This window comes from Rhinopithecus roxellana, chromosome 19, assembly GCF_007565055.1.
Source record: "Rhinopithecus roxellana isolate Shanxi Qingling chromosome 19, ASM756505v1, whole genome shotgun sequence".
Lineage (NCBI taxonomy): Eukaryota > Metazoa > Chordata > Mammalia > Primates > Cercopithecidae > Rhinopithecus > Rhinopithecus roxellana.
Genome location: NC_044567.1, coordinates 25166612 through 25193650, shown reverse-complemented (window position 1 = coordinate 25193650; position 27039 = coordinate 25166612). Strand labels below are relative to the sequence as shown.

Sequence of the window (27039 nt, the reverse complement as noted above, 5' to 3'; positions counted from 1 at the left end):
GCAGGCTGAGGTGGGTGGATCACCTGAGGTTAGGAGTTCGAGACCAGCCTGGCCAACATGGTGGAATCCCATCTCTACTAAAAATACAAAAATTAGCTGGGCGTGGTGGTGGGTGCATATAATCCCAGCTATCCGGGAGGCTGAAGCAGGAGAATCACTTGAACCCAGGAGGCAGAGGTTGCAGTGAGCCAAGATAGCGTCATTGCATCCCAACCTGGGCAACAAGAACGAAACTCCATCTCGGAAAAAAAAAAAAAAAAAAAACCCAAATCCTTCTTTTTAATGTAGTAGGGTGTATATATATATAGATATACTAATATAATTCCATTTGGAGAATTAGAGTATGTATGGAGCGCACATACACTGTGATATAAAGTGGATACAGATATTTGGGTATTTTCTAGTTTGCATGATCATCAAGAGAACCAGATGGGAAAATACAGTCTCCAAAGTGATGTTTATCCTGGAATTTAAATTAGAATATCATTTCTAGCATCTTAGGTAGGTACTTATATCTGGCTCACAGAAGTCTGAGGTATTCCTTATTTTTATATCTGCTGTCCACATTTATACAGCTACATAAAAATTTTATGACGACTTCAACATGAACCTTATATTTTCGACAATGCCTTGCCAAGGATTCTCAAGTCCATAGCAGGTCACTGTGAGACCTAGTTCCCTGTTGTCACTGACCTATGTATTCAAAGACAGTAATACAGCCTGGGAAACATAGCGAGACCCTATCTGTATCAAAAATTTAAAATTAGCCAGGCATGGTGACGCATACCTGTAGTCTAAGTGTCCAAGTTACTTGGGAAGCTGAGGTGGAAGGATCACTTGAGCCCAAGAGTTCGAAGCTATGGTGAGCTATGATTGTTCCACTATACTCCAGCATGAGCAACAGAGCAAGAACCCATCTCTAAAACTAAAAGGCAACTCCCCAGAAAGACTGGATTTCTACAGATAAATATTGCATTAAGATGCCAAATAGAGTGTTGTAAAGTCACCAGACTAGAAAGCAGACCTGGGGGCAATGTTTATCACCTAAGAGGCAGTCCTGTTTTTGAGACCCACATCTTAATAGATAATATGTTTTTTGTTTGTTTGTTTTGAGATGGAGTCTCACTCTGTCACCCAGGCTGGAGTGCAATGGCACACTCTTGGCTCACTGCAACCTCCACCTTCCGGTTTCAAGCAATTCTTCTGCTTCAGCCTCCCGAGTAGCTGGGATTACAGGTGCACACTGCCGTGCCTGACTAATTTTTGTATTTCTAGTAGAGACAGGGTTTCATTATGTTGACCAGGCTGGTCTCGAACTCCTCACCTCAGGTGATCCACCCACCTCAACCTCCCAAAGTGCTGAGATTACAGGCATGAGCCACCACACCTGGCCAGAGATCCACATCTATATTTATAACACATTTATGGATGAAAATTAAACAGGTGGCCGGGTATGGTGGCTCATGCCTGTAATCGCAGCACTTTGGGAGGCCAAGGCAAGTGGGGAGGTCAGGACTTCAAAACCAGTCTGGGTAACATGGTGAAACCCCATTTCTATTAAAAATACAAAATTAGCCAGGTGTGGTGTCATGCGCCTGTAGTCCCAGTTACTTGGGAGGCTGAGGCCGGAGAATCGCTTGAACCTGGGAGGCAGAGGTTGCAGTGAGCCGAGATCACACCACCGCCACTCCAGCCTGGGTGACAGCAAGAGACTCTGTCTCAAAAAAAAAAAAAAATTAAATAGGTAGTGAAGAGATATATCAGCTTCTAGTAACAGTTTAAAAAAAAAAAAAAAAAAACCTGCTAGCTACATTTACATTATGTAAAATTAAAGGGAGAATAGTCACTGAGAATAAAGCAGTTGAGTATTTATAACAATAATATTTTAGGGGGCACTTACAATGTTTATAATATTGTAAACCACTGTGTACTCTATTCATTTAATGCTAAATGACTTGACCATTCTTGTGGGATAAGAGATCATAAGAAAAATGCTAGGGCCGGGCATCATGGTTCACACCTGTAATCCCAGGACTTTAGGAGGCCAAGGCAGGTGGATGCCTTGAGCTCAGGAGTTTGAGACCAGCCTGGGAAACGTGATGAAAACTCCGTCTCTTCCAAAAATCAAAAAATTAGCCAAGTGTGATGTTGCGTGCCTGTAGTCCCAGCTACTTGTAAGGCTGAGGTGGGAGGATGGTTTAGACCCGGGAGGTAGAGGTTACAGTGAGCTGAGATCATGCCACTGTATTCTATCCTGGGCAACAGAGCCAGACCATCTCAAAAAAAAAAAAAAAGGCCAGTTATGGTGGCTCATGTCTGTAATCCCAGCACTTTAGGAGGCTGAGGTGGGCAAATCACTTGAGGTCAGGCATTTGAGACCAGCCTGGTCAACATGGTGAAACCCCATCTCTACCAAAAATAAACGTAAATATTATCCAGGCATGGTGGCACGTGCCTATAGTCCCAGCTACTCAGGAAGCTAAAGCATGAGAATTACGTGAACCCTGGAGGTGGAGGTTGCAGTGAGCCGAGATCACACCACTGCATTCCAGTCTGGACAACAAGAGTGAGACCCTGTGTCAAAAAAAAAAAAAAAAGAAGAAGAAAAGAAAGAAAAAAAAATGCTTTATGGCCCAGTGCAGCGGCTCACACCTATAATCCTAGCACTTCGGGAGGCTGAGGTGGGAGGATCACTTGAGGCCAAGAGTTCAAAACGAGCCTGGGCAACATTGCAAGACTCCATCTCTACAAAAAAAACAAAAAATTAGCCGGGCACGGTGACATGTGCCTGTAGTCCCAGCTACTCAGGAGACTGAGGTGGGAGAATCACTTGAGCCCGGGAGGTTGAGGCTGCAGTGAGCCGTGTTTATACCATTGCACTCCAGCGTGCTGGGTAACAGAGCAAGACTTCATCTCAAAAAGAAAAGAAAAAATGCTTTGCTACATAATGAGGCCAGGCAAAAAAAAAAAAAGTCCTATGGAAATCATATAGATAAACATTTGCAAAGCTGCTACTGCCATTGTACAGTGTTAAAATGTGTTCTGCCTTGCATCTTTTACTGATTTTTATGACACATTTTATATTGTAACCATTTGAGAACTCTGTAAGTGCTATGGCTTCCTTAAACTACTATTTATCATATGCTCCTGGTGCTTACTTTGAGACTGAATGGCAACCAGAGAATGTAAACAACCAAGGTGCATCTGGTAAAATGTTTTTAAATAAAGATTGACAAAAGTTTTGGTTTTTCTTTTTCTAACCTTTTTTTTTTTTTAACTAGAAATATAATACCTATAGAAAAGTGTATGTTGGCCGGGTACAGTGGCTCACGCCTATAATCCCAGCACTTGGAGAGGCGGAGGCAGGTGGATCACCTGAGGACAGGAGTTCGAGACCAGTCTGGCCAACATAGTGAAACCCTGTCTCTACTAAAAATACAAAAATTAGCCAGGCGTAGTGGCAGGCGCCTGTAATCCCAGCTACTGGGAAGGCTGAGCCAGGAGAATTTCTTGAACCTAGGAGGCAGAGGTTGCAGTGAGCTGAGATCACCCCATTGCACTCCAGCTTGGGCAACAAGAGCGAAACTGTCTCAAAAAGTATATGTTAAGTATAGAAAAAATATATCAAATTTAAAAATTATAGGCTGAGGGCCAGGCACAGTGGCTCACACCTGTAATCCCAGCACTTTGGGAGGCCGAGGTGGATGGATCACTTGAGGTCATGAGTTCGAGACCAGCCTGGCCAACATGGTGAAACCCCCTCTCCACCAAAAAAATATATAAAAATTATCTGGGCGTGGTTGCATGTGCCTATAGTTCCAGCTTCTCAGGAGGCTGAGGCACGAGAATCACTTGAACCATGGAGGTGGGAGTTGCAGTGAGCCAAAATCACACCACTGCACTACAGTCTGGGCAACAGAGTGAGACTTTGTCTCAAAAAAAAGAAAGAAAAGAAAGAAAAATGCTTTATGGCCCAGTGCAGTGGCTCACACCTATAATCCTAGCACTTTGGGAGGCTGAGGCAGGAGGATCACTTGAGGTCAAGAGTTCAAAACGAGCCTGGGCAACGTTGCAAGACCCTGTCTCAACAAAAACCAAAAAATTAGCCAGGCATGGTGGTGTGTGCCTGTAATCCCAGCTACTTGGGAGACTGAGGTGGGGAATCACTTGAGTCCAGGAGGTTGAGGCTGCAGTGAGCCGTGTTCATACCACCTGCACTCCAGCCTGCTGGGTGACAGAGCAAGACTCTGTCTTAAAAAAAAAAAAAGAAAAGAAAAGAAAAGAAAGAAAAATGCTTTACTGTATAATGAAGCCAGGCAGGAAAAAAAAAGTCCATATAGATAAACATTTGCAAAGCTGCTACTGCCATTGTACCAGTGTTAAAATGTGTTTTACCTTGCATCTTTAAATAAAGATTAATAAAAGTTTTAGTTTTTCTCTTTTTAACCTTTTTTAACTAGAAATAATACCTATAAAAAAGTATATATTAAGTATAGAAAATACATTTGAATTAAAAAATCAAGACCGAGTATGGTGGCTCACACCTATAATCCCAGCACTTTGGGAGGCCGAGGTGGGCAGATCACCTGGGGTTGGAAGTTCGAGACCAGTCTGGCTGACATGGGGAAACCCCATCTCTGCTAAAAATACAAATTTAGCTGGACATGGTGGTGCATGCTTGTAATCCCAGCTATTTGGGAGGCTAAGGCAGAAGAATTGCTTGAACCCAAGAGACAGAGGTTGCAGTGAGCCCAGATAGCACCACTGCACTCCAGCCTGGGTGACAGAGTGAGACTCTGTCTCAAAAAAAGAAAAAAAAAAAAATACATATATATATATATATATGCCAGGGGCCAGGTGCAGTGGCTGACACCTGCAATCCCAGCACTTTGGGAGGCCGAGGCGGGTGGATGACATGAGGTCAGGCGTTCGAGACCAGCCTGGCCAACGTGGTGAAACACCATCTCTACCAAAAATACAAAAGAAAATTAGCCGGGCATGGTGGCACATGCCTGTAATCCCAGCTACTCAGGAGGCTGAGGTATGAGAATCACTTGAGCCTGGGAGGCAGAGGTTACAGTGAGCCAAGATGGCGCCACTACACTCCAGCCTGGGTGACAGAGCAAGACTCTTTCTGAAGATTAAAAAAAGGCCTGGGGCGGGGTGCGGTGGCTCACTCCTGTAATCCCAGCACTTTGAGAGGCTGAGGCTGGCAGATCACTTGAGGTCAGGAGTTCGAGACCAGCCTGGCCAACATGGCAAAACCCTATCTCTACTAAAAATACAAAAATTAGCCGAGCCTGTTGGTGCGCCTGTAATCCCAGCTCCTTGGGAGGGTGAGGCAGTAGAATCATTTGAACCTGGGAGGTGGAGTTTGCAGTGAGCCTAGATTGTGCCACTGCACTCCACTCTGGGCAACAGAGCAAGACTCTGTCTCTCTCTCTATATATATATATATTTTTTTCAATATATATGTTTTACATATATATAACAAAAACACACATAACCACCAAAAAATATGTATGATTAGTATCCTCAGAAGCCCTACGTGTCTCCTTCTATCATATCATAATCCCTTCCCTCACTAAGTAATCACTGACCTGCTTGGTACAATAAATATTTCCTTGCTTTTAGTAAGAACCCACCCCTAAATGCTATGGTTTATTTTGCTTGCTTTTGAACCCTATAGAAATAGAATCAGGTCTGGCGCGGCGGCTCTCACCTGTAATCCCACCACTTTGGGAGGCTGAGACGGGCAGATCACGAGATCCTAGCCAACATGGTGAAATCCTGTCTCTAAATACAAAAATTAGCTGGGTGTGGTCTCACGCACCTGTAATCCCAGCTACTTGGGAGACTGAGGCAAGATAATCACTTGAACCCGGGAGCTGAAGGTTGCAGTGAGTCAAGATCGTGCCACTGAACTCTAGCCTGGCCACAGAGTGAGACTCCATCTCAAGAAAAAAAAAAAAAAAGAAATAAAGAAATAGAATTACAGGGTATATATATGTTTCTGATTTCTTTCAATCAACATTTATTTTAAAGATTCAGTCATGTTATTGTATAGTGCTATAGATAATTTTTTTAGATTCAAAGTTTTTTTTTACAAAACCCCAGAATAATAAACATGTTATAATTATACATTTAAATCTGGTTGTAAGTTTTATCCTGGCAGCTATTTGTCAATATGCCTGCTAGTTAAAGAGGTTCTGCAAGTTATAATTTACACACAAAGATATTTCACAATTTTTTTTTTTTTTTTTTTTTTTTTTTGGATACAAGGTGTCTCACTCCGTCGCCCAGGCTGGAGTGCAGTGGCTGGATCTCGGTTCACGGCAACCTCCACCTCCCGGTTCGAGCAATTCTCCTGCGTCAGTCTCCTGAGCAGCTGGAACTACAGGCGCCCGCCACCACCCCTGACTAATTTTTACTTTTCTTTTTTTTTTTTTTTTTTTTTTTTTTGAGATGGATTTTCGCTCTTGTTGCCCAGGCTGGAGTGCAATGGTGTGATTGCGTTTCACTGCAACTTCCGCCTCCCGGGTTCAATCGATTCTCCTGCCTCAGCCTCCCGAGTAGATGGGATTACAGGCGCCCGCCACCACGCCCGGCTAATTTTTGTATTTTTAGTAGAGATGGGGTTTCACCATGTTGGCCAGCCTGGTCTTGAACTTCTTACTTTAGGTTATCTGCCCTCCTCGGCCTCCCAAAGTGCTAGGATTACAGGCATGAGCCACCGCCCTCGTCCCCAGGGGTGTGTGTGTGTGTGTGTGTGTGTGTGTGTGTGTGTGTGTGTGTGTGTGTGTGTGTGTGTGTGTGTGTGTGTGTGTGTGTGTGTGTGTGTGTTTTGTTTTTGTTTGTTTGTTTGTTTTGATATCTCAGTTCCTACAGCTGAGGAAACTCTTAAACTAGGAGAGAAGAGGAGGCGGAACCCAAGTGACGGGAAAGCAGGAACTGAAGAAGCGTAGGAAGGATTTCAAAATTGGAGAAAAGCCGGTCGGTTTTACTAACGGACCGGAAGGACTCTAGAGAAGGCTTTGCACTATGGCGGGTCCCGTGAGCTTGCGAGAGCTTCTAATGGGAGCGTCAGCCTGGATGGGCTCTGAAAGTCTCGGAGGGTCCTCTACCGAGGGCGGAGGGAGCGCGGCTGGCGGACCGGAGCCTCCATGGCGGGAGGATGAGATCTGTGTTGTGGGAATCTTCGGCAAGACGGCTCTACGCCTGAATTCCGAGAAGTTCTCTCTTGTGAATACGGTGTGCGACCGACAGGTCTTTCCAGTCTTTCGCCACCAAGATCCTGGGGATCCAGGGCCTGGAATCAGGGCTGAGGCTGGCGCCATGGGTGAGGCCGGTGGAGCCGAAGACCCTGGGGCTGCAGACGGGGATTCAGTTCGGGGAAGTGGAGCTGCCGCGGAAGGTAACCGAACGGAGGCAGGCTCCCAGGACTACAGCCTTCTGCAGGCCTACTACAATCAGGAAAGCAAAGTTCTCTATCTTCTCCTCACCTCCATCTGTGACAATTCACAGCTTCTACGGGCTTGTCGGGCTCTTCAGAGCGGGGAAGCTGGAGGTGGACTCTCTTTACCTCATGCAGAAGCACACGAGTTCTGGAAGCATCAAGAGAAGCTGCAGTGCCTCAGTCTCCTTTACCTATTCTCTGTCTGTCATATCTTGCTTCTGGTCCATCCCACTTGTTCCTTTGATATCACTTATGATCGAGTATTCAGAGCCCTAGATGGGCTGAGACAGAAGGTCCTGCCACTCCTTAAAACAGCCATTAAGGATTGTCCAGTTGGCAAAGACTGGAAGCTAAACTGCCGACCTTGCCCACCTAGACTCCTTTTCCTCTTTCAACTCAATGGAGCCCTCAAGGTAGAACCTCCCCGGAACCAAGACCCAGCTCATCCAGACAAGCCCAAGAAACATTCTCCCAAAAGGAGACTGCAGCATGCCCTGGAGGACCAGATCTATAGAATCTTCCGGAAGAGTCGTGTCTTGACTAATCAGAGCATCAACTGCCTCTTTACTGTGCCTGCCAACCAAGCTTTCGTGTACATAGTACCCGGAAGCCAGGAGGAGGACCCAGTAGGTATGTTACTGGACCAACTTAGGAATCATTGTACTGTGAAGGACCCGGAATCTTTACTGGTGCCTGCACCCCTTTCTGGGCCTAGGCGATACCAGGTAATGAGGCAGCACAGCCGACAACAACTTTCCTTTCACATTGACAGCAGCAGTTCCAGTTCTTCAGGCCAGCTAGTGGATTTCACTCTTCGGGAATTCCTATGGCAGCATGTGGAGCTAGTCCTAAGCAAGAAAGGTTTCGATGACAGTGTGGGCAGGAACCCACAGCCTTCCCATTTTGAACTTCCTACTTATCAGAAGTGGATCTCAGCAGCTTCAAAACTGTATGAAGTGGCTATTGATGGGAAAGAGGAGGACTTGGGGTCACCCACTGGAGAGCTAACATCTAAGATTTTAAGCAGTATTAAAGTCTTGGAAGGGTTTTTGGATATTGACACAAAATTCTCAGAAAATCGATGCCAAAAAGCTTTACCCATGGCCCACAGTGCCTACCAGTCAAATTTGCCTCATAATTACACAATGACTGTCCATAAGAATCAGCTTGCCCAGGCTCTTCGAGTATACAGTCAACATGCTAGAGGTCCAGCATTTCATAAATATGCCATGCAGTTACATGAGGACTGCTACAAATTTTGGAGCAATGGCCATCAGCTCTGTGAGGAGAGGAGTTTAACTGATCAACACTGTGTGCACAAATTTCACTCATTACCTAAATCAGGTAGCTAAAATTTTTTCAGCATTTTGAAATCAAAACTTTGAGCTATGTTTTCATTCTTGTTTTAAGATAGTCTGTTCACTATGTATTGATATTTTAGAAAGAGCCCTACAGAAATTTAGGTGTATCAGCTATACGTTTTCTCTCCTGCTGTAAAAGGAAAATACCAGCTATGACTACTTTCTTATTTTTTTATTTAAAGAATAAGTCCCAGTGAATTGGTAAATGAGAATTATTAAGTAGTATAAAATTTCAGACATTTCATATTAACATTTCTGCCTTGGAGAATTTGTTGAACTTAAATGAATGTTATGTTACATGATGGTACATGATGATAATGATGATAGCAGGAGGAAAAATTCACTTAAAAACTCTAAACTTTAGATTTATAATATAAATTATTTTATATATTTTCACTTTCTTCTTCTGTTATGTGTATTTAGGTAAGGTTTTTGTTTGTTTTTCTTTCCAAAGAATTTTTGGGAGTATTTGTGGGGTTAGATGTTGTAGAATGGAAAGTAAATTTGACTGCACATTGTGTTTGTGAAATTAATAGTGGCTGTTACATTTTCCAGGAGAAAAACCAGAGGCCGATAGAAATCCCCCTGTGCTATATCACAATAGCCGAGCTCGATCTACTGGTGCTTGCAACTGTGGAAGGAAACAAGCACCTCGAGATGATCCCTTTGATATCAAAGCAGCCAATTATGACTTTTATCAGGTAGACTGAATTTTTTCTTCTTCCTTCTTTTTTTGTTAAATATCATCTGAGTAAAAACATATTTTCAATAGCAGAATAAGTAGAAAACAAATGCAACTGCAGTATAATACATAAACAAGAGCAAGTTCTTTATGTGTACATATTTACTTACACATCAATTACTGATCTTGTTAGAATGAAGAATGTATTATTTAAAATGAAAAACGTACTGAATTTTTTTTCTTCCCCTCTATAGCTTCTGGAAGAAAAGTGTTGTGGAAAATTGGATCATATCAATTTCCCGGTATTTGAACCAAGTACTCCAGATCCTGCTCCTGCTAAAAATGAATCCTCTCCTGCTCCTCCAGATTCAGATGCTGATAAACTTAAAGAAAAAGAACCTCAAACCCAAGGAGAGAGCACAAGCCTGAGTTTAGCTTTGAGTTTGGGCCAATCCACAGATAGCTTAGGTACCTATCCAGCTGATCCACAAGCAGGAGGAGATAATCCAGAAGTTCATGGTCAAGTAGAAGTGAAAACTGAGAAGAGACCAAACTTGGTTGATCGACAGGCATCCACAGTTGAGTATCTCCCAGGCATGCTACATTCAAATTGCCCTAAAGGTCTCCTACCCAAATTCTCCAGCTGGTCTTTGGTTAAACTAGGCCCTGCTAAGTCTTATAACTTTCATACAGGTTTGGACCAACAGGGGTTCATTCCAGGAACAAATTATCTTATGCCTTGGGACATTGTCATCAGGACTAGAGCTGAAGATGAAGGAGACTTAGACACAAACTCTTGGCCTGCTCCAAATAAAGCTATTCCTGGAAAGAGAAGTGCAGTTGTAATGGGAAGAGGAAGACGGCGAGATGACATAGCTCGAGCTTTTGTGGGCTTTGAATACGAAGACTCTCGAGGACGGAGATTCATGTGCTCTGGGCCTGACAAAGTAATGAAAGTAATGGGAAGTGGGCCAAAGGAATCAGCTTTAAAAGCCCTAAATAGTGACATGCCTTTATATATTCTGTCATCCTCTCAAGGTAGAGGGCTGAAACCTCATTATGCTCAACTTATGAGGCTTTTTGTTGTGGTTCCTGATGCTCCTTTGCAGATAATACTAATGCCTCAGGTAAGAAATATAACCCTCTGCCGCCCCAAACAAGTAAAAAATGCTGATGTTTGTTTTGATTGATTTTTAAAAGTACAAGTTAGCATCAAAACTGATTATTTCAGGCTGAGGGCAGTGGCTCATGCTTGTAATCCCAGAACTTTGGGAGGCCAAGATGGGAGGATTGCTTGAGCCCAGGAGTTTAAGACCAGCCTGAGCAACATAGTGAGACTTATATCTCTACAAAAAAATTAAATTAAAAAATGAATTATTTAATTAAATAGGTCTTAAATTTAAATACCTTCTATACCTAATATTCTATTTTTTAAAAGATACATTGTGGGTATTTTAATCCATTCACACCATCAATTCACATCATTTCATTCAAAGGCAGAGCTTGAAGTTAAAATTATGGAGAAAAGGCCGGGCACGGTGAGTCACTCCTGTAATTCCAGCACTTTGGGAGGCCGAGGCAGGCAGATCACCGGAACTCAGGAGTTTGAGACCAGCCTGGGCAACATGGTGAAACCCCGTCTCTACTAAAAATACAAAAAATTTGCCAGGCATGGTGGAAGGTGCCTGTAATCCCAGTTACTTGGGAGGCTGAGGCAGGAGAATCACTTGAACCTGGTAGGCGGAGGTTGCAGTGAGCTGAAATTGCACCATTGCACTCCAGCCTGGGTGACAGACTGAGACTCCATTCCCCCACCAAAAAAAAAAATTCTGGAGAAAAGCAGAATAATATTTGAGACTAAATAATATATTGGATACAATAAGAGTTAGGAGTATACCCATATCTGCTTAATCTTATATGCTCTTTTATTTATTTTGTTTGTTTTTATGAGACAGAGTCTCCCTCTGTCGCACAGGTTGGAGGGCAGTGGCACTATCTGAGCTAACTGCACCTCCGCCTCCTGGGTTCAAGCTGTTCTCCTGCCCCAGCCTCCCTAGTAACGGATTACAGGCATATGCCACCACACCCGACTAATTTTTTCTATTTTTAGTAGAGATGGGGTTTCACCATGTTGACCAGGCTGGTCTCTAACTCCTGACCTCGTGATTCACCTTCCTCAGCCTCCGAAAGTGCTGGGATTACTGGCGTGAGCCACCACGTCTGGCCTTATATATTCTTTGAATCTATCGTTTGTTTAGGCATTTATCTTTCAGTTGTTTCATATTGAGAAATGTGAAAATAATTATACTACCTATGTTTTTCAGGTTCAACCAGGCCCACCACCATGTCCGGTATTCTACCCAGAAAAACAAGAAATCACCCTTCCACCTGATGGCCTTTGGGTTTTGAGATTTCCTTATGCATATGTGACGGAGAGAGGACCTTGTTTCCCCCCTAAGGAAAATGTGCAGTTAATGAGCTACAAGGTGCTCCGAGGAGTTCTTAAGGCAGTAACACAATAAGTGTTTTCCAGCCAGTTCAATCCTATGCTTGAGCTGGTTTTTGTTTTTGGTATGTGTGGCTGTGTTTTTGGTATGTGTTTACTGTGTTTTCCCAAATCCAAAATGTGTTTTGGTTACAGGAGTTGAGTATTTGGAAACTAATTTGTTCCACTGTTTTATTATATTGTTGATATATATTGTAAACATGGCTACAACTTTCTAATAAAGATTGATTGTTCTAGAAAAGAATATAAAATACATGGATGATACCTGTTGTTTCTCGTTTCTGTTTTACTCTCCATAATTAAACATGTTTCTGTTATAACTGAATATTGCATAACCATGTTGAGCCAAAATCTTGTTTTTGTTAAAATAATGTTTTAGCTGGTTTTTTTTTTTGGTTGGTGGTGGGTTTTTTTTTTTATTTTTTATTTTATTTTATTTTTTTTGAGACAGAGTTACACTCTTGTTGCCCAGGTTGCAGTGCAATGGTGCAATCACGGCTCACTGCAGCCTCCACCTCCCAAGTTCAAGCCATTCTCCTGCCTCAGCCTCCTGAGTAGCTGGGATTATAGGCATGTGCCTCCACACCTGGCTAATTTTGTACTTTTAGTAAAGACAGGGTTTCTCTATGTTGGTCAGGCTAGTCTCAAACTCCTCACCTCAGGTGATCCACCCACTTCGTCCTCTCAAAGTGCTGGGATTACAGGTGTGAGCTACCATGCCCAGCCTAGCTGGGATTTTTATTAAGATGCTAGTCTTGAAATTATCTTCGAAACAAGTTGAGAGATTAGGTTATCTGGTAATAATATGAAGATATTTGACTTAATTCCAAAAAAAGCACAATTGGTTGACTCACAATTCTGGTACTTTAAACTGTTTTGTTCTTATCTTGGCCTGATGAGATACCATATTTTAAATGAATATTATCTGAACTAAACTTTTTAATCCAGTATATTAATGTGGATTATTCTTTTTTTCTTTTTTCTTTTTCTTTCTTTTTTTTTTTTTTTTTTTTTTTTGAGACGAAGCCTCACTGTCACCCAGGCTGGAGTGCAGTAGTGTGATCTTGGCTCACTGCAACCTCCGCCTCCTGGGTTCAAGTGATTCTCCTGCCTCAGCCTCCTGAGTAGCTGGGATTACAGGCGCATGCCATGACGCCTAGCTAATTTTTGCATTTTTAATAGACAGGATTTCACCATGTTGCCCAGGCTGTTCTTGAACTCCTGACCTCAGGTGATCCACCTGCCTTGGCCTCCCAAAGTGTTGGGATTACAGGCGTGAGCTACCTTGCCCGATCAATGCAAACTATTCTTTAAAAATTCCTGGAAAAAAAAAAATTCCTGTACTGTGAAACAATTTGCTAAGTGATCCAAATCTTATCAATCAGTCTGGGCACAATGGCTCATGCCTTTAATTGCAGCACTTTGGGAGGCTTAAGCAGCAGGAGGATCCCTTAAGACCAGCCTGGAAGACATAGTGAGACCTTGTTTTTACAAAAAAAAAAAAGAAAAAATAGATGTGGTGGTGCATGCCTGTAGTCCCAGCTAGTCAGGAGGCTGAGGTGGGAGGATGGCTTGACCCCAGTGGGTCTAGGCTGCAAGTGAGCTGTGATCATACCACCCCAACAGAGCAAAACCCTGTCTCAAAAAAAAAAAAAATCTTGGGCCAGGCGCGGTGGCTCATGCCTGTAATCCCAGCACTATGGGAGGCCAAGGCAAGTGGATCACGAGGTCAAGAGATCAAGACCATCCTGGCCAACATGGTGAAACCGCATCTCTACTAAAAATACAAAACCTAGCTGGGTGTAGTGGCACACCCCTGTAGTCCCAGCTACTTGGGAGGCTGAGGCAGGAGAATCACTTGAATCTGGGAGGCAGAGGTTGCAGTGAGCCGAGATGGCACCACTGCAGTCCAGCCTGGTGACAGAGTGAGGCTTCTTCTCAAAAAAAAAAAAAAAAGTAAAAAAAAATATTACCAATCTATGGTAATTCACCAGCATCAACATGACAATATGCCACTATATCACCATCTAATTTTAATCACCATCTAGTTATCACCAATCAGATGGAGATATAGTGGTATATTGTGCTTTATCACCAATTAGATATATATCACCAATTAGGTAAGTACAAAGTAAGTTAACATACCTAAACTCTTGTGTAATTGATCATGTTTCTATAGACACACTGATTTTGAAATGTTGGACAAATAGAATTGTAGATTTTAGTCTCAATATATAGGAAATATGTATTTAACACATCTTGCTACATTTAAAGCCATTTTCTTTTACTTAAAAATATACAGAGGCTGGGTGCGGTGGCTCATGCCTGTAATCCTAGCACTTTGGGAGGCAAAGGCAGGAGATTGAGACCAGCCTGACCAACATGGTAAAACCCCATCTCTACTAAAAATACAAAAATTAGCCAGGCCTGGTGGCGTGCGCCTGTGATCCCAGCTACTCGGGAGGCTGAGGCAGAAGAATCACTTGAACCTGGGAGGCGGAGGTCACAGTGAGCTGAGATCTTGCCACTGCACTCCAGCCTGGGTGACAGAGTGAGACTCCATCTCAGAAAAAAAAAAAAAAAAAAAAAAAAAAGTAAATGCTCCTCTTTCTTCTCTTACCTTCATTAAAATAAAATTATATAAAATAATACAAAAATTCAGAACTCTGATTTTGAATTCATACTTTTCCTGTTGTTCTGTCTTCTTAGAAAATGTAAGAATGAGCCTGTAATCCCAGGACTTTGGGAGGCTGAGGTGGGCAGATCACTTGAGGTCAGGAGTTCGAGACCAGCCCAGACAACATGGTGAAACCCCATCTCTACTAAAAATACAAAATTATTGAGGCACAGTGGCTCACGCCTGTAATCCCAGCACTTTGAGTCTGAGGCAGGTGGATCACCTGAGGTCAGGAGTTCGAGACCAGCTTGACCAACATGACTAAACCCCGTCTCTACTAAAAATACAAAATTAGCCAGGCCAGGTGGTGCATGCCTGTAATCCCAGCTATTCGGGAGGCTGAGGCAGAGGAATCGCTGGAACCTGGGAGGCAGAGGTTGCAGTGAGCTGAGATCGTGCCATTGCACTCCAGCCTAGACAACAAGAGCGAAACTCCTTTTCAAAAATATATATATATATATTTAAATATATATTATATATATATATTTTATATTTATATTTATATATATATATAAAGCAGGAGAATCACTTGAACCCCAGGGAGGCAGAGGTTGCAGTGAACCAAGATGTCGCCGCTGAACTCCAGCCTGGGCCACAGAGTGAGACTCTGTGGTCTCAAAGAGACCAAAAAAAAAAAAAAAAAGCAGTTAGAATGTGAGATTTATGTATCATCTAAAATTTACTGGGTGGGAAGGGGTAGAGGTACTTCCAGAAGAACAAATGACTTCTTAGAAGCTGGGGAGAAAGCACGTTTTGGAAAAGAAATGATTTTTTGAAAACATAAATGTGTCCTTAGGAGAATACTCATGTGATATCATACTTTTGTGACAATGTCTCTCTCTCATCTCTGACAAGATTAGAGTAGTTCCCAGGGAGGAGATTTATGACAGTTAAGTTCTTTTGGGAGCCTTTGATTTTAGGCAAATAAGGGATTCCAGGAATTTAAATGCCTTCAGCTCAGAGATATATATATATATATTTTCTTTTTTTCTTTTTAATTTTTTTTTTTAGAGACGGAGTCTTGCTCTGCCGCCCAGGCTGGAGTGCAGTGGCATGGTCTCTGCTCACTGTAAGCTCCACCTCCCAGGTTCAAGCCATTCTCCTGCCTCAGCCTCCCTAGTAGCTGGGACTACAGGCATGCACAACTATGCCTGGGTTATTTTTGTATTTTTAGTAGATACGGGGTTTCACCACGTTGGCCAGGCTGGTCTCGAACTCCCGACCTCAGGTGATCTGCCTGTCTCGGCCTCCCAAAGTGCTGGGACTACAGGCATGAGCCACCATGCCCAGCCTCAAAATAATTTTTATGCCACAGTGGTTTATTCTAGACCCTTCCATTGCCGTCAGGTGATATTTTGAAAAATAGAACTATGTGCCTCAGTTGATCTACAGGAAATAGTTTAACAACCCTAAACAGAAGACACAATTTTTTAATCTGTGAGTTTCCTCAAATGTTGCTCTGTTGCCCAGACTGGAGTGCAGTGGCACCATCAAGGCTCACTTCAACCTCGACTAAAGGATTTTCTTTTTTTTTTTTTTTTTTGAGACGGAGTCTTGCTCTGTCGCCCAGGCTGGAGTGCGGTGGTACAATCTCCGCTCACTGCAACATCTGCCTCCCGGGTCCAAGAGATTCTCCTGCCTCAGCCTCCCGAGTAGCTGGCACTACAGGTGGGTGCCACCATCCCTGGCAAATTTTTGTATTTTTAGTAGAGATGGGGTTTCGCCATGTTGGCCAGGCTCGTCTTCAACCCCTGACTTCAAATGATCTGCCCACCTCAGCCTCCCAAAGTACTGGGATTACAGGCTTGAGCCACCGTGCCCGGCCACCCCCTGTTTTCTTCTAATTTTCTTTTTATAGTTGAGATAGGGTCTTGCTCTGTTGCCCAGGCTGGGGTGCAGTGGTGCAGTCATAGCTCACTGCAGCCTCGATTTTCCAGGCTCAAGCAATACTCCCACTTCAGCCTCCCGAGTAGCGTGACTACAGGTGCACGCCACCACGCCGGTCTTATTTTTGTTTTACTTTTCGTAGAGATGGGGTTTCGCCATGTTGCCCAGGCTGGTCTCGAACTCCCGGGCTCAAGCGATCCACCCTTCCCAGCCTCCCTAAGTGCTGGGATTACAGGCGTGAACCACCGCGCCCAACTGAATCACAGGATTTTAAATACTCACTCTGCTTTTCTAGTCCTGTGGGAGATATGGTCTTCGTAAAATTTCTCCCTCAGTCCTGGATGATTTATTTCTTTTGCATTGAAGTGTGGCTCTTCGTGTGTTAGCAGTTTGTAATTTGTTTGATGAAAGGAAAACTAGTAGGGCCTTCTGGAACGTAGTTATCTGTCTTTCTAGGACTTTTAGGTAATACTTTATAATCTTGACAAAGTTTCCTTGTTTTATACGGATGTGTAAGCCAGCAAATACTTCTACAGTGCCTATTGTGTACAAAGAATGAGGATTGCACTTTCACAATGAAATGAGAGGAGAGGGGTCGGTCTCTCAGATAGTTGACTGGTAAACCGGTACCTTTTCTAGTATATGTGACCATAGGGGAAATTCTCTCTAGGCTAGATAAATGGATGAGTTTATTCAGTTTTTAGCAAGCTTTATTGCCTCCACAGGTAAAAATTATTTGCATTTCCTAGAGTAGGGGCTAAGATGCGCCCTGGAATCTTTCCTTTTTGATGTGGATTTTCCAATTAGGAAAGGCTATCCGTGAATAGTCTTTTCTGCTTGAGTGATGGCCAACACACTGGCAGGTTTGCAAGCTTTCTCTTCATGCAGGTTGGTCCACAGAGCTAGGTGACAAACGCTCACTCCAGGATCTCTGCAGGCTCCTACTCGAGAGCCGGAGCGCGCCTGCGCGTCGGAGCCCCTTTGTTGCTGGGGCGCTGGGGTCCAGCTGCACATGCGCACTAGGCCGGCACTGACAAGTGCGCTGCACCACTGGCACCGGCTGGGGGCGAGCAGACCTCGAGCAGCCGCCGCCGCCGCCGCCGTCGTTGCTACTGCCGCAGCGGAGTTCAGAGGGCCCGGAGGTGGGAGACTTCCCACACGGTGACTGAGATGTCGTCCACTGCGGCTTTTTACCTTCTGTCTACGCTAGGAGGGTACTTGGTGACCTCATTCTTGTTGCTTAAATACCCGACCTTGCTGCACCAGAGAAAGAAGCAGCGATTCCTCAGTAAACACATCTCTCACCGCGGAGGTGAGAGGGGTCCCCAGAGCCCGATGGCGGAGGTGGGGGAGGCTGAGGGTCCTTTGCGGCTCCGCAAAAGGCAGCCGGGTGCCAATCCCTGAAACTTTGAGAAAGAATGGGGTTGTGTGAATTGAGGGCTCCTCCGGAGGTGAAGGCTGTGTGAAGGGAAGGTCTCCTGAGACGAGGGAAGGAGAGGGATTCCCAGTCAGATCCACGGCGGGGGTCTCTCGAGGGCAGCAATGTGAGGGGTTCTCTGAAACGGGAAAGACCCGGTCGAGAATGAAGGGTAGGTGGAGCGTTTCTCGGCGGATGGAAGGATGATCGCAAGGTCCCTTCCTAGCAGCAAGACACAAAAGGGGAGCGCCGTGTAGAACCGAGGGTACCCCGCGGGGGGCACCGGGAACACACTGCTCCAAGCGAGCCAGTGGCTGAGTGGATGGGAAGAGCCGAGGCGTCGAGGAGGGCTGGGGATTTGCGTGAAACTGGACAAGCTGTAGCCCCTTGTCTGCGGTCCTGGGGGCCCGTCCCATCCCCACGTTCCGAGCACTCATAATTGAGAAGAGAGGGAAACCGAGTCCTCCGAGCCAGGGACATTTCCCAAGGTCACAATTAGAGCCAGGGCTGAACTGAGACAGGAGCTAGAGCGTCCTGGTCCCCAGGGCTGGAAACCTTGCGTCTTTTTTTTTTTTTTTTTTTTTTTTTAGCACTACAAAAAATAAAAAATTTAAAAATAAATAAATAAACACGCAAAGACACGTGGATTTTCAAAAGACTAGAAATGATTTCGTTTAGGACAGGACAGTATTGTTTAAAGAAAACAAAAATAAGTTTCTTTTGAAAAAGTGTTTTGCTAAAAGGAGCCCAGGTAGTCCACCCTCTGATTTCCCAGATAAGAGGCCAAATCTTTGCTTCTTCATTATTGTATAATAATGTGTCTTCATTGCATTTCAGGTATGATGTATAAAGTGCGGTGAAACTGGATTATTTTCAATCAATTTTAACTGTTCTTTAAGGGTGAATCTTAAACTGGTTTAAAATTTGCTTGAAATTTAATACACACTTGAAATGATAATTTCTAGGAGTTTACAGTCTAAAACTTGGTTTAGTACCATAATCACTTTACTAACAAGTATTGGCCAAGGAATAAGGTTTTGAAATATAAATATGGAAATACATTATCATTCTTCTATATAATTTTGTTAGTCTAATGAGTGACTTCAGTAGTATTCTAGCCTTCCCACTCATGAAAAGCCTCAGAGGTTTTAAAGGGTGGTCAGCCAAATGCCGTGTTATTGTTTATTTGGGTTATCTGTTTTAATAGCTACCTGGTTAAACTGTATGATGACATTTAACTATTAAAGTGCCTTCAACCATTGGAACCAGGGACCAACTTTTAGTATTCAAGTTGTCGTCACAGAAGCAATTTTCTTTTCTTTTCTTTTCTTTTCTTTCTTTTTTTTTTTTTTTGAGACGGAGTCTCGCTTTGTCGCCCAGGCTGGAGTACAGTGGCATGATCTCGGCTCACTGCAAGCTCCTCCTCCCGGGTTCACGCCATTCTCCTGCCTCAGCCTCCTGAGTAGCTGGGACTACAGGCGCCCGCCCGCCACCACTCCCAGCTAATTTTTTTTTGTTTTTAGTAGAGACGGGGTTTCACCGTGTTAGCTAGGATGGTCTCCATCTCCTTATCTCGTGATCCGCCCGCCTCGGCCTCCCAAAGTGCTGGGATTACAGGCGTGAGCCACCGTGCTGGGCCTTTTTTTTTTTTTTTTTTTTTTAAAAAAAAAAGAAAAGACAGAGTTGTCGCCCAGTCTGCAGTGCAGTGGCACCATCTTGGCTCACTGCAGCCTCCACCTCCTAGGTTCAAGCGATTCTCCTGCCTCAGCCTCCTGAGTAGCTGTGATTACAGGCTCCTGCCACCACGCACAGCTATTTTTTTGTATTTTGAATAAAGATGAGGTTTCACCATGTTGGCCAGGCTGGTATCAAACTCCTGACCTCAGGTAATCCACCCGCCTTGGCCACCCAAAGTGCTGGGATTACAGGTGTGAGACACCGCGCTCGGCCAGAAGCAATTTTCAATGATAGTAGTTCTATTCTGGGGATAGGCAGTACACATTACTTTTTTGTGTGTTGTGTTTACTGATTTGCAAAATGTATGCTTACTAAAAACTCCAAAGCAAAACAAAACCAGATCCTTAAAAGCTCTCTAAACTGTCATTGTGAATGATCAAAATTTTATTTTAGAAGAAATACGGGTCACATCTTTGAAATTTTGTAACACTCTGCAGGTGAAAAAACCCAACACTCCATAGGCATTAAAACTGTGCTAGTTCATCACAGCAAGTATAAAATCCAGGATAAGCTAGATCTCAAATTTTTGTTTACTGTTGAAGATACTTTTAAACTATTTTCTTCCTAGATATTAGGTCATTTCAATATTACCTCTTATATAAAAATGTCCATTCATTATTTGTAAATGTGGTATCAGTATTTATATATTTAAAGATGTAATGGAACTTTTTGTGATAATCTTATTAAATATCTGCAGACTCAAAATCTGTTTTACCTATATAATGGTCCTACAAGCACTGTAGTAAGTTCCCATGTCAGTGCTTCATACGCTTTTGTTGAATATGTACACTCAATACTACAGTTGAATCCAGAGTGATAGAGGAGATAAAACACTTTGTAATTCAAGATCTACCTCTCTGGCAAATAAGAGACAATGTAACTAGGAAGGAGTCACTCCCGTGATTGCCTTTAATTTTTGTCTTGGACACGGATAATAGCAATCACTGGTCTCTCTGTGCAAATTACTAGTATTTGGGCTTATTCTCTATTGCCATAACAGCAAATACCTGATATTTACTTATTTTTCCCCATAAGTAAGGAAACAGTGATATTTCTTGTAAATTAGATATATGACCATTGAAACATTAATCATGTTATGTGTATAAAGTATATGCACCTGAATTGGTCTACTGCAAAAACACATGCCTGTAATCCCAGCTATTCAAGAGATTGAGGCAGGAGAATCACTTGAACCTGGGAGGCAGAGGTTGCAGTGAGCCGAGATCACGCCATTGCACTCCAGCCCAAGCGACAGTGTGAGACTGTCAGGGCACTCCAAGGGGTTGAATTACAGATGGACAGACGGGTCTTTCTCTCTCCCCCCGCTTTTTTTTTTTTTTTTTTGAGACAAGTTCTCACTCTGTCACCCAGGCTAGAGTGCAGTGATGCAATCACTGCCATCATGATGAGCTTGACATCATTTAATTCTGAAAGATTTTCCTAATGAACTTGGATGTTAACAAATGTGATTTTTAAAATATTGCATACTGTGTCAACATTTAGAAGACCAGTATGATTCAGTGAATCAATAGTTTCCAAATGACCTGTGCATGCTATTATAAAATCATGCATGGGTGAAAGATCATTCAAAGTTCAAGATGGGCCAACGGATTTTCACATAATAGAGTATGAAGTGATTACTCATATGGTTCAGATTCCACATTGCAATTAACTTTTAAGAAACTACCACTTGTTGAGCTGGGTGTGGTGGTGCCTACCTGTAGTCTCGGCTATTTGAGAGGCTGAGGCAGGAGGATCACTTGAGCCCAGGAATTTTAGGTTGTTGCTATGATCGTGCCTGTGAATAGCCACTGAACTTCAGCCTGGGGGACAGCAAAACCCTGTCTCTAAAGCAAACAAACAAATTACCACTTAGTGAATTTCGATGCCATATCAAAGAAGACTCTTTCATTTCCAAATACATATCTGTGTGACAATGGGTATATATGAAGCAGATATGAGAATCTTGCTGCTTTCTATTAAGCCAAATATTAAAGAGATTTGCAAAAATATAAAACAATACCACTCTTTTCGTGCATTTTATTTTGAAAAACAGTTACTTTTCATAAAAATGTTATTTTAACATACAATGTGTTTATTATTTTCTTTTTTTTTTTTTTTTTTTTTTTTGAGACGGAGTCTCGCTCTGTCACCCAGGCTGGAGTGCTATGGCCGGATCTCAGCTCACTGCAAGCTCCGCCTCCCGGGTTCACACCATTCTCCTGTCTCAGCCTCCCGGGTAGCTGGGACTACAGGCGCCGCCACGTCGCCCGGCTAGTTTTTTGTATTTTTTAGTAGAGACGGGGTTTCACTGTGTTAGCCAGGATGGTTTCGATCTCCTGACCTCGTGATCCGCCCATCTCGGCCTCCCAAAGTGCTGGGATTACAGGCTTGAGCCACCGCGCCCGGCCTTATTATTTTCTTTCTTTCTTTTTTTTTTTTGGAGACAGAGTCTTGCTGTGTTGCCCAGGTTAGAGTCCAATGGTATGATCTCGGCTCACTGCAACCTCCGCCTCCCAGGTTCAAGCAATCCTCGTGCCTCAGCCTCCTGAATAGCTGGGATTACAGGTGGTGGCACCACACCCAGCTAATTTTTTTTTTTTTCTTTTTTGTATTTTTAGTAGAGATGGGGTTTTGCCATGTTGCCCAGGCTAGTATCGATCTCCTGAGCTCAGGCAATTAGCCTGCCTTACCTCCCACAGAGCTAGGATTACAGGCATGAGCCACCACACCTGGCCTGTTTTCAAAGCACGGTAGTTAAAAGGATGCAGAAATTAGCCTGAAGGAACTAATGAAATTGACTTTAATCACTTGATGAGGTGGTGGTGTCTGCCAAGCTTTTCCACTGTGAGGTTACTTTTTCTCTTTATAATTAATAAGAGAAAAGGCTCATAATTAATAAGAGGCCACCCACCGCAGCCTCCCAAAGTGCTGGGATTACAGGCATGAGCCACTGTTCTCGGCCAATTTTTGGAGGGAGATACTTTAAAACTAACTACACAAATACCCAACTCCTTAACAAATTGTCAATCCATTTATTAAAATGGATTCAGAATTTATTTTATTTTATTTTATTTTAATTTTTTGAGATGAAGTCTTGCTTTGTCTCCCAGGCTGGAGTGCAGTGGTGTGATCTCAGCTCACAGCAACTTCTACCTCTAGGGTTCAAGCGATTCTCCTGCCTCTACCTCCCAAGTAGCTGAGACTACAGGTACCTACCACTATGCCCGGCTAATTTTTGTACTTTTAGTAGAGATGGGGTTTCACCATGTTGGCCAGGCTGGTCTGGAACTTCTGACCTCAGATGATCCACCAGCCTCAGCCTCTCAAAGTGCTGGGATTACAGGCATGAGCCACCATGCCCAGCCTGGATTCAGAATTTCTTATTCAATGACTTAAAAATCTGCTCACTATCATTATTTTGATGCTAGCACTGTCCCAGATTTGTCCAGTGAAAGGTCCTTCAAGCTGGCTTTTGTGTTCTTTTAATTTCTTTGCTTTTTGGTACAAGTAGTCAGTAGTTTAACTTAACTTACTGGTAACCCCTTTAGCACTCTTGTCTTTTTAGAAATATTCTATGGTACTTTGTTTTTGAATATTATCTGAATATAATGTATTTCCGTAGTTTTTGGTCAAAACAAGGGCCAACTAGCCTCATCCAATAAAGGGTCATCTAACCTTGAAAGGGGACTTAAGAAAAAACCTATAACCTTCACATTTACTGCATCTGTTTTCTATCATGCATCAACTCTGGTAACCAAGTGAACCTAAAATCAAACCAGTAGTTTTTTTTTTTTACATGGGTATCTTCCCTCTGCTAAAGTGATAAAATTTTAGCATATTAAAGCTAATATATTTGTTTCTGCATACCTTGTATTTCTGTTGATTATTAATTAGGTCATCATAAAAATACAATCTAACAATATAAAAGAAGAAGCATTTAATATAAATATGTTCAGATGGTATTGTATATAAAACATTTTAATGCTAATACTTAAGTCCTTTAGGTACTTTGAGCAGTACCTTTTTGTGTGTGTGTGTGTGTGTGTGTGTGACGGAGTTTTGATCTTGTTGCCCAGGCTGGAGTGCTGTGGCGTGACCTCAGCTCACTGCAACTTCCACTGCCTGGGTTCAATCGATTCTCTGTCTCAGCCTCCTGAGTAGCTGGTATTACAGGCATCTGCCACCATACCTGGCTAATTTTTTTTTTTTTTTTTTTTTTTTTTTTTTTGTATTTTTACTAGAGATGGGGTTTCCCCATGTTGGCCAGGCTGGTCTTGAACTCCTGACCTCAGGTGATCCACCCACCTCGGCCTCCCAAAGTGTTGGGATTACAGGCATGAACCACCGTGCCCAACCTTAGCAGTACTTTAAACCCTCTTTTTATTGAGAGTTTATTGAATTGTCTCTTTCTATTAAGAAGAAATTGGCTGTTTTTCCAAAGTGTATGGAAATTTATTTCCAAAGTATTTTTCTGTATATTTCATAAATTATTTGGTAATACTAAAATGTTCTAGTTTTAAAACATTTTAGGCTGGGGATGGTGGCACACACCTGTAATCCCAGCACTTTGGGAGGCCGAGGATCACCTGAGGTCAGGAGTTTGAGACCAGCCTGGCCAATGTGTCGAAACCCCGTCTCTACTAACAATTCAAAAATTATCTGGGCATGGTGGCATGTGCTTATAGTCCTGGCTACTTGGGAGGCTGAGGCAGGAGAATCACTTGAACCTGGGAAGTGGAGGTTGCAGTGAGATGAGATTGTGCCACTGCACTCCAGCCTGAGCAACAGAGCAAGACTCCATCTAAAAAAAAAAAAAAAAAATTTTGGGTAGCATGCATAAAGTTAGTTAACTCTTTTTACATAGTATATACTATTAGACAATTTTTTATAATTCAATATGTTCACATGAAAATCTATGTCCTTTTTAAAAAATTACAATGTTATTTATTATTACAGTTAATGGACATTTACCAAGTACCTATTCTTTACCAGTTACTATGATAATAGCAATAGTAATAATAATACTAATAATAGCAATAATCCTTTACTTTCATGGAATGTTTACTATAGTATTTCATTGAATCTAACGCCATTGGTTATAAAGTACACAATTTTTACATACTGTTAAGAAAGAGACCCCTATAAAAGTTGATTAAAAAAAGAGAAAAACTTGCCAATTAAACTGTTCATTGTACAGCATTAATTGTAAAATACATCTTAACTTCAGAGATGTTAAAAAATGAAAAGCTATCATTTTAGAATTGAATGGCTGGGCATATTGGCTCACGCCTGTAATCACAGCACTTTCGGAGGCCGAGGCAGGAGGATTACTTGAGCTCAGGAGTTTGAGACCAGCCTGGCCTACACAGTGAAACCCTGTCTCTACTAAAAATACAAAAGAATTAGCCTGGTGTGGTGGCGCACACCTGTAGTTTCAGCTACTCAGGAGGCAGAGGCAGGAGAATTGCTTGAACCTAGGAGGCGGAGGTTGCAGTGAGCCGAGATTGCGCCACTGCACTTCAGCCTGGGCGACAGAGAAAGACTCCATCTCAAAAAAAAAAAAAAATTGATAACATACAGCAGTTTAAATATTAACTCATTTGATTATACCAATTCTATGAAAGTTTCTTAGGTAGTTTTCCTGAGGTCACACAATTATTAAACAGATTGGAGACCAAGCATCCTAAAACTCCAGCGTCTCACCCTTAACCACTACACTATACTGCCTTCAGTCAAGGTGATTAAAAGACAATCACTTCTTTTAAGCAATTCATGGGAATGGGAGGAGAGAAACAGGTAAATAATTTATGCCATAATATGATAAATGCCTTAGTAGAGCTATGCATAAGAGACTACAGGGATACAGAGGAGAGACTGTTTAACTCTGTCTGAGGAGATGTATGTGTACCAAATACTCTTCTGTCTTTCCTTTGACAAATAAGCAGATATTATAGCTTAAAAATCATGGTTAGGCCAGCCAGGCACAGTGGCTTATGCCTGTAATCCCAGCACTGCGAAACTGAAGCAGGAGGATTGCTTGAGTCCAGGAGTTTGAGACCAGCCTGGGCAACATAGTAAGACCCTGTCTCTAAAAAGAAAATTAACTGAGCGTGGTGGCATGTGCCTGTAGTCCTAGCTACTTGGGAGGCTGAGACCAGAGGATTGCTTGAGCTAGGAGTTTGAGGCTACAGTGAGCTCTGATCATGCCACTGAACTCCAGCCTGGGTGACAGTGTGAGATCCTGTCTCAGGGGAAAAAAAAAAAAATCAGTTTAGGTTCTGTTCGAACCCTCCTGGGTTGCTGTGGCTGTGTTTTAATTTTTGATTTCTACTGTTGCAACTAAAAAAAAATTCAAAACGGCCAGGCACGATGGCTCAAGCCTGTAATCCCAGCACTTTGGGAGGCCGAGACGGGCGGATCACAAGGTCAGGAGATTGAGACCATCCTGGCTAACACCGTGAAACCCCGTCTCTACTGAAAAATACAAAAAACTAGCCGGGCGAGGTGGCGGGCACCTGTATTCCCAGCTACTCGGCAGGCTGAGGCAGGAGAATGGCGTAAACCCGGGAGGCAGAGCTTGCAGTGAGCTGAGATCCGGCCACTGCACTCCAGCCCGGGCGAGAGCGAGACTCCGTCTCAAAAAAAAAAAAAAAAAAAAAAAAATTCAAAATACAGGTTAAGCTTCCCTAATCTGAAAACCTGAAATGCTCCAAAATCTGAAACTTTTTGAGCACAGACATAACTCCACAAGTAGAAAATTCCTGGTAAAAAATAATTTGAGGAAAAAAATATTTTTTTTCCTCAAATCACCATTATTATTATTATTACTATTTTGAGACAGAGTCTCGCTCTGTTGCCCAGGCTGGAGTGCAGTGGTGCAATCTCAGCTCACTGCAAACTCTACCTCCTGGGTTCAAGCGATTCTCCTGCCTCAGCCTCCTGAGTAACTGAGATTACAGATACCCGCCATCACGCCTGGCTACATTTTTTTTTTTTTTTTTTTTTTTTTTTTTTTTTTTTTTTGACACAGAGTCTCGCTCTGTCACCCAGGCTGGAGTGCAATGGCTCAATCTCGGCTCACTGCAACCTCTGCCTCCCCAGTTCAAGCCATTCTCCCTGCCTCAACCTCCCGAGTAGCTGGAATTACAGGCACCCGCCACCATACCCGGCTAATTTTTGTATTTTTTTTTTTTTTTTTTAGACGGAGTCTCGCTCTGTCACCCAGGCTGGAGTGCAGTGGCCGGATCTCAGCTCACTGCAAGCTCCGCCTCCCGGGTTTACGCCATTCTCCTGCCTCAGCCTCCCGAGTAGCT

The 27039-nt window shown here is 43.0% G+C and overlaps 2 protein-coding genes across 3 annotated transcripts in view; both read left to right on the top strand.

Moving 5' to 3' along the window:
• Window positions 1–6999: 6999 nt before the first annotated feature.
• Window positions 7000–12269, top strand: SMG8 (SMG8 nonsense mediated mRNA decay factor). Its single transcript, XM_010376822.1, has 4 exons — window positions 7000–8800; window positions 9373–9518; window positions 9754–10626; window positions 11824–12269. The coding sequence occupies exons 1-4, from the start codon at window positions 7042–7044 to the stop codon at window positions 12019–12021; spliced, it is 2976 nt and encodes a 991-aa protein (XP_010375124.1). The 5' UTR covers window positions 7000–7041; the 3' UTR covers window positions 12022–12269.
• Window positions 12270–17607: 5338 nt separating this feature from the next.
• GDPD1 (glycerophosphodiester phosphodiesterase domain containing 1) overlaps window positions 17608–27039 on the top strand; it is a 58243-nt gene continuing 48811 nt past the window's right edge. For both annotated transcript variants that reach the window (XM_010376821.2, XM_010376820.2), the window contains exon 1: window positions 17608–17881. In XM_010376821.2, the coding sequence (XP_010375123.2) occupies window positions 17740–17881 (142 nt within the window). In that variant the 5' untranslated portion in view covers window positions 17608–17739. The remainder of the gene's footprint in view (window positions 17882–27039) is intronic.